Source organism: Ovis canadensis, chromosome 11 (assembly GCF_042477335.2).
Source record: "Ovis canadensis isolate MfBH-ARS-UI-01 breed Bighorn chromosome 11, ARS-UI_OviCan_v2, whole genome shotgun sequence".
Lineage (NCBI taxonomy): Eukaryota > Metazoa > Chordata > Mammalia > Artiodactyla > Bovidae > Ovis > Ovis canadensis.
This window is the reverse complement of record NC_091255.1, coordinates 29,953,974-29,961,888: the sequence shown is the minus strand read 5'-3', so window position 1 is coordinate 29,961,888 and position 7,915 is coordinate 29,953,974. Positions and strand designations below refer to the sequence as shown.

The following is a 7,915-nucleotide window of genomic DNA, read 5'->3' as shown; positions in this document are numbered from 1 at the left end:
CTAGAATGAGTATTTCCTCAAAATGAGCAATTGGATGCTTGTAGAACCGTGGTAGCTACTGAGGTTAGGGACGAGCTTGAGTCCAATTTCCCTTCAAACATAAAAATGTGGTTCTACTAGAATCAAAGCAACAAGTTGCCACTGAAATTGCAGTGACCGGTCAGCAAAGGAGACCTATTGGAAGCGCCTTTGGGTTCATTTTTTGACAGTCAACTCAACCTAAACCCAGTGTTTAATTATGCGACTCCTCAGCCCGCTCCACAGCCTGGAGCCCTCCTTTGGCCTCTGAAAAGGTTTAACGGGGGGATCAATCCACAATCCTAGTGTATTCGGCCTCCGAGGCCCAGCATGAAATCTCTATAAGGTTTCCGCCTCGGGGCTGACCGGATCCTCGGAGGACGCCCCGGGGGTCGGGAAGCGTAATCACAGCAGCCCACGTGGGCCGGAACCGCGGGGGGACCCGCGGGTGGCTGGGGCTCGGAGCGCGTCAGCAGCCCGCCCCCTCGGCCCTCCCCTGGGCGGGGCCAGCCCCGACGGCGCTGACTCAGCAACGCGTGGGGGGAGTTTTGTCCCTCCGCGGACCCCGTTTCTCTCGCCCTCCGCCGCCACAAAGCCGGTTTCCTCTTTCCGGCGCTCCGGGTGCGAGAGGCAGGCCAGCTGCCCAGGCTGCGAAGCGCTGTGCCGTCCCGGCCCCGGCCTGAGGACCCCGAAACTACCGTTCCCTCCCCGGGCACCGTGGACGCCATGAACGGAGCGGGTGAGGCGCCGCTCTTCCCTGCCGAGGCTCTGCCGGGGGGCCTCTAGGGGCTCCGCTGCGTCCCGGAGGGCGGGTGGCGGGGAAGGGCCGGGGCTGGGACCCCGGGCGACGGCGGGGATGGAGCTTTCTGGGTGGGCTGGAGAGGCCTGGAGGGAGGCAGCTTCGTGGGCGAGGACGCCGGGGAAGGGCTTCGCTGCTCCATGGTCACAGCGGGATGCTCTTACCAAGTTAGAGTCCGAGTGTGGGAGATGAGCCCTCCTCAGCCTCTTTTTGATGTTACAGTCCCATCAGGTATTCCAGCAGGACTGAATTCGGAGAAGGTAGCGGCTCTGCTTCAGAAACTGAATTCCGACCCTCAGTTCGTACTGGCCCAGAATGTCGGCACCACTCACGACCTGCTGGACATCTGTCTGAAGAGGGCCACGGTCCAGGGTACCCAGCATGTGTTCCAGCACGCCGTGCATCAGGAAGGCAAGCCCGTCACCAACCAGAAGAGTTCAGGTGAGGTCTTCAAACTTCTTATACACGTCCCTTCACTCTTGAGAGCATACCATTGTGGCGTCCTACCTAAGAACAGTCTTAAAGGGAGCAGAGGTTGGATAAAGAGAACTTGGGATAAATTCTTAAGAGAATAGACACAGATACAGGCAGGCCCGAGGAAGCTACATTGTGACTTGTTTTGCTGCTCTGTGGCTCCTTGGTGTATTTGATTTCAGCACTCAAGTGACTGACTAGTCCAAGGTCATCTGTTTAAATGTACTTCACGGATACTCTGTCCTGAAGTTATGTGATTGCAGCCCGAATCTTGGAGATACTTTTCTTGGTACAAAGCATGAAAAATGAGACTTCCCTGGTGGAGCAGTGGATAGGAATCTGTCTGTCAATGCAGGGCTCCTGGGTTCCATCCCTGGTCTGTGAAGATCCCACATGGCTGAGAGCAGCTAAGCCTTTGTGCCACAACTGCTGAACCCTGCTCCTCAGCTAAGACCCAGTGTAGCCAAAAATTAAAAAAAGAAACATGTAAAAATATTCATACCCTAGAGAACTCCTCCATGTTGCCCTGAAGGCCATGTGTGGGATGGAAAAGACACAACGTAATTGCATCAAAACATCATCAAATGTTTTTAAGCATGCCTTTTAGTTGCAACTTGAACAAATGAAAACTGACCTTTTCCAGTCCTGTGGCCACTGCTGAGTTTTCCAAATTTGCTGGCGTATTGAGTGCAGCACTTTCAAAGCATCATCTAGGGTTGGACTGTGAAGAAAGCTGAGCACCGAAGAATTGATGCTTTTGATCTGTGGTGCTGGAGAAGACTCTTGCGAGTCCCTTGAACTGTGAGGAGATCCAGCCAGTCCATCCTAAAGGAGACCAGTCCTGTGTGTTCATTGGAAGGACTGATGCTGAAGCTGAAGCTCCAATACTTTGGCCATCTCATGTGAAGAGTTGGCTCATTGGAAAAGACCCTGATGCTGGGAGGAATTGGGGGCAGGAGGAGAAGGGGATGATAGAGGATGAGATGGCTGGATCGCATCACCAACTCGATGCACATGAGTTTGGGTGAACTCTGGGAGTTGGTGATGGACAGGGAGGCCTGTCGTGCTGCGATTCATGGGGCTGCAAAGAGTCAGACACAACTGAGCAACTGAACTGAACTGAACAAATGTGCTAAAGGCTCAGTTCTCACTCAGAGACCAGTTTGTATGCCTTGCCGGTCAAGAGCTCTTGTTCTACAGTCTGGCACCACAAGAAGGACAGCTACAGTGAAAGATGGGTTATCTAGGAGCCTAAGTAAGGAGGACATTCTCACAGCAGAATTATACTAAAAGAACTTTTTAAAGCCTGTGTATGTTAGTTGCTCAGTTGTGTCTGACTCTTTGCAACCCCATGGACTGTAGCCTGCCCATCCATTTAAAAACTTCTCCCAGTCTATTTATTTTGGCAGAAAGCAGATCAGTGCTTGTTTGAAGCCAGCCAAAACTCAAAAAAGTGTACATTTATGACGTAGATGTATTTTATTGTATATAAATTATACCTCAGTAAAGTTGATTTTTAAATTTTGAGGAAAAAATTATGACCTTGCAATAATTAAGGTTTTGTCATCAGAAAATGCTTGGGGTGGTGTGGCCTGTCAGGCCACAAATTATTCAATTAGTAATGTCACAGTGGTCTTACATGGTGTTGAATTGCAGTGACCTCTTAGGGAAGAGCCTGGAAATATGCATCTGCCACAAATCAGGTCTCATATATTCTGTGGTGTCACTTTTACTTAGAGAAGATATACATAGCACATGAGCTATGTGGTTTATTTTCATGCAGTTTTCACATTAACAGTTCATCTAGATTTCCTCACCAGGAAATAATATTGTATGTATGAGAGAGGTGACTGAGTCATTAGTAATTTATGTATGCTAAGTCGTTAGTGATTTTGAAAAACACGGTATGTGTGCTAATGGTAAAGAACCTGCCTGCTAATGCAGGAGACATAAGAGATATGGGTTTGATCCCTGGGTAGGGAAGATCCTCTGGAGGAGGGCATGGTAACCCACTCCAGTATTCTTGCCTGGAGAATCCCATAGACAGAGGAGCCTGGCAGGCTATGGAATCACAGAGTCAAACATGACTGAAGCACAAAGATCACTTAAGTCATTACAGAAGATGGTGACATTGTGGAGTTTGTGGTTTCCACTTATAGGACAAATGAAGAATATGATTATATGCTTGAGGGGTAGCATAACATTTTTAGAGCCAGCTTTATGCATGGATTCAAAACATTGCTGTCTCAAAAATAGTAGACGGAAGGAAGATAATGTGTTCTGATTAAAAGAAAAAGCTAAGACAAACCCAGACAGTGTATTAAACAGCAGAGACATTACTTGGCTGACAAAGGTCCATATAGTCAAAGCTATGGTTTTTCCAATAGTCATGTATGGATGTGAAAGTTGGACCATAAAGAAGGCTGAGTGCCAAAGAATTGATGGTTTTGAACTGTGGGTGTTGGAGAAGACTCTTAAGAGTCCCTTGGACTGCAAGGGAGATCCAACCAGTCAATCCTAAAGGAAATCAATCCTAACTATGCATTGGAAGGACTGATGCTAAAGCTGAAGCTCCAATACTCTAGCCACCTAATACGAAGAGCTGACTCATTGAAAGCAAAGAGACCATAATGCTGGGGAAGATTGAAGGTGGGAAGAGAGGGGATGACAGAGGATGAGATGGTTGGATGGCATCACTGACTCAATGGACATGAGTTTGAGCAAGCTTCGGGAGATGGTGAAGGACAGGGAATCCTGGTGTGCTGCAGTCCATGGGGTCACAAAGAGTTGGACACAACTGAGCGACTGAACAGCAACAACATGATGGCAAAGGCACTGATGCCAAGATGCCTGTGAAGAGTGTGGAACAGTGTGACAATGACCTGTGAACGTGGAAAACGCAGTGCTTCTATGTCCATTTATTGTAGTGACATGATTTTAAATATATATCTAAGCTACTAAGTTAGGTATTAGGTTAAATAGGTAGTTACTATTTCATCTATATTTTTAAGTGTTCATATAATCCAGTTAACTAAATAACTTAAAAAAAATTTCTCCTTGGAGGCGTAGGGATTGACTTATGTTAGGGTCACCTTATATTGAGGTGTATACTGTGTATTCCAGATTAAAGGGTAGGATCTTTTTGAGACTTTTGCCATATACTGCCAAATTGCCTTCAGATGTTTTTTACCTGTTTAGATTCTTATCCAAGGTGTGTAAGAATGCTGTGTCTCTGGGTCCTTGCCAATACTGGGCGTTATTAATTATAAAATAATGCTTCCCCACGTAACAGGTATCTTATGATGGACTTTAAAAAAAAGTTTCTTGGCTATTGTGTCTTTTTTGACTATTAAATTAGTTATTCATGATCTCTACTCATATTTCCCTATCAATATTTCTTTTTCTAATTTTCTTAGGTGATTTGTAATTGATTCTTTATGTGATATGTAAAGAGATTTTTTAAAATATATTAAGGATATAAAACTTTGTATATATATTGCAAATAGTCAAAAAGAAACTACCTTTCTTGTTTTTGTATCTTTCTGCTTTTTGATTGGTCTTAAATTGTCCAAGATGTTGTCATATATTCAGTGTTGGGAAATACAATTAGAACAGTGTAATCTATATGAACACTCACCCTAATTTCTTGATTTGCTTTCTCCTTTTAGGGCGATGCTGGATCTTTTCTTGTCTGAATGTTATGAGACTTCCATTCATGAGAAGATTCAATATTGAAGAATTTGAATTTAGTCAGTCTTACCTCTTTTTCTGGGACAAGGTATGGAACTGATTTTTCAAGAGTCTTTTTGTATCAGCATCAGCTTTGGTAGGGACTGTTTCTTCATTTCTTGCTTTTCCAGTTGTCGTCTGCCTTCCATTATAGGTGTGACACCGTTTGTTCTGATTTCCAAAGTATCAAAAATTGATTATTTTCAAAGGCAGAACCACTGGGTTGGTAGGTGGCTTTTTGGCAATGAAATAATAAGTCTGATGACTTACCTTACTACTTCCTTGTGTCTTTCTTATTTAAAACTTTTTGTTTTCAATAATTTCTCCTTTTAGCATCTTTATGTAGGTCATTTGTCTTTCTAGGACCTAATTCCCTTTCTCTGGGTAGTACTTGTCTGAAAAACAGTAAATAATTGTATTCCTTTTTTTAAAGAAAATCTTTAAAGTGTACATTGTATGTGTCTGTTAGATATTTATTGATCGAAGGGTCTAAGTATCAGATTTTTGTTTCAGAATAAAGCACTGCCTTGTTCAGGATAAACTATTAAAATGTGTACACACATTAAAAGAAAATCCTTCATATATTCTTATGAAGCCAGATATTCCTCTTTTTTTTTTTTTTTGTTTTTTGGCCACACTGTGCAGCATGTTGGATCTTAGCTACTTGTAACTCCTGTGTCTCCTTCATTCCAAGCAGATTCTTTTCCCCAACCAGGGATCAGACCCATGCCTCCAGCAGTGGAAGCATAGAGTCTTAACTACTAAACCACCAGGGAAGTCCCAGAGACGGTGCTATTTAGATATCAGCTTCAGTTTAAAAATAGCTACTCTGTCAGGTCTGCAGTAGTTCCAGGACTCCTGTTCTGTCGCTAATGCCTTTAAAGATATTAGCTCTTTTCTCCTTTAATTTTATTTAACTTCTCTTACTTTAGGTTGAACGCTGTTATTTCTTCTTAAATGCTTTTGTGGACACAGCTCAGAAAAAGGAGCCTGAGGATGGTAGGCTGGTGCAGTATTTGCTTATGAATCCTGCCAATGATGGAGGACAATGGGATATGCTTGTCAATATTGTTGGTAAGAGCCTTTCTGTAAGAGAACTGAAACCCAGCTTCATTGAACAAGGCTCTGTAGTTCAGCGTAGGCCATTTCTTTGGTGTTTAAGTGTAGTGTAGAACTGGTCCCCAGAAGGGTATACAGTTAGCTCTAAGAACCTTTATCTCATGTTCTTACCTAGTAAGTACCTTTCTTAAATTGGAGGTAAAGATATAGGTACTTTAAAGTTTAGAGAAGAAAATGTATTAAGTATAACTAACTTTCTGTGAAAAAGTTTCTCTCTTATCTATTGATGTAATCAAGAAACACATTGAAAACTGCAACTGTTTGAAAATATCCTCTTGCAAAAAATTGTCTTTAGGGGAAACTCCCTCATATTGAGTACTTTGCAAAGTGTATTAGACTAAAAACATAATTAATTCCAAGATGGATGGATAAATATGCAGATTAAATGACCTGTTTAATAATATCATGAGATTGTTCAGTTTTCTGGGTTTTGTTTTTGTTGTCATGTCTGTTTCTTTGTGACCCTATGGACTGCAGCACACTAGGCTCCCCTCTTCTTTACTATCTCCTGGAGTTTGCTCACATTCATGTCCATTGAGTTGGTGATGCCATCCTACCATCTCATCCTCTGTCGCCCCTTTCTCTTGCCCTCAATCTTTCCCAGCATCAGAGTCTTTTCCAGTGAGTTGGCTCTTCTCATCAGGTAGCCAGAGTATTAGAGCTTCAACTTCAGCATCAGTCCTTCCAGTTAATATTTAAGATTGATTTCCTGGTTTGATCTTGCTATCCAAGGGACTCTCTAAGACTCTTCTCCAGCACCACAATTTGAAAGCATCAGTTCTTTGGCACTCAGCCCCTTTTATGATCCAACTCTCACATCCATACACGACTACTCAAAAAATTGTAGCTTTGACAATACAGACCTTTGTTGGTGAAGTAATGTCTCTGCTTTTTAATAACTCTGTCTAGGTTTGTCATAGCTTTCCTTCCAAGGAGCAAGTGTCTTTTAACTTCATGGCTGCAGTCACCGATAGACTAGCAAAATATGGCCTATTTTTAAAAGCAATAGCTGTTTTTGTCCAAATTTCTGACACTTGGAATTTACGTTTACTTTATGGAACATTAAAATTTGTTTTCTTTTAGAAAAATATGGTGTTATCCCTAAGAAGTGCTTCCCTGAAACTTACACAACAGAGGCAACTAGAAGGATGAATGATATTCTGAATCACAAGGTACAACATACGGAGCAGGGCGGGATTGCATGTAATGTGTTTACCTTAGAACTCCTAACTGATTTTCCAGGGGCATTCCTGGGCATTGCAGTGTACACAGGCTATATATAAGATAGCTTCTCATTGTCCATCCAAGGCAGTGTAGCTGCATATTAACTTTAAAAGTAACTGATGGGACTTCCCTGGTGGTCCAGTGGTTAAAAATCCACCTTCTAATGCAGGGGACAAGGGTTTGATCCCTGGTCATGGAACTAAGGTCCCATGTGCTATGGGGCAACTAATAAGCCCACCCACTGCATCAAAGACCTAGTACAGCCAAAATAAAAAAATAATTATTTTTTAAAAATAATGGTGATTAGTAGAGTGATTTTTTTCTTCTCTTTAAAAATATCCCACTTTTATTTCTGTTGGTTTTAATTCTTTCTTACGAGTACTGAGGAATGAAAGCCCCATTCTCAGTGTGGGACAAGCACATGGGCTACTGTGCCTCTCACTTGGTTCTAGTGGAGGCAGACTGGGACAGCTTTATGGTCTAGTAAAACCAAACACCTAAGGAAGACCTCCTTAAAGACGAGGCAGAGTTCTTAGGCTTCCCCAAACTACC

At 43.0% G+C, this 7,915-nt stretch overlaps 1 protein-coding gene across 1 annotated transcript in view; it reads left to right on the top strand.

The window, feature by feature from the left end:
- Window positions 1-496: 496 nt before the first annotated feature.
- BLMH (bleomycin hydrolase) overlaps window positions 497-7,915 on the top strand; it is a 42,504-nt gene continuing 35,085 nt past the window's right edge. Inside the window, exons 1-5 of the mRNA XM_069603013.1 lie at window positions 497-757; window positions 1,040-1,258; window positions 4,960-5,069; window positions 5,953-6,094; window positions 7,223-7,311. Of these exons, the coding sequence (XP_069459114.1) occupies window positions 745-757; window positions 1,040-1,258; window positions 4,960-5,069; window positions 5,953-6,094; window positions 7,223-7,311 (573 nt within the window). The 5' untranslated portion in view covers window positions 497-744. The remainder of the gene's footprint in view (window positions 758-1,039; window positions 1,259-4,959; window positions 5,070-5,952; window positions 6,095-7,222; window positions 7,312-7,915) is intronic.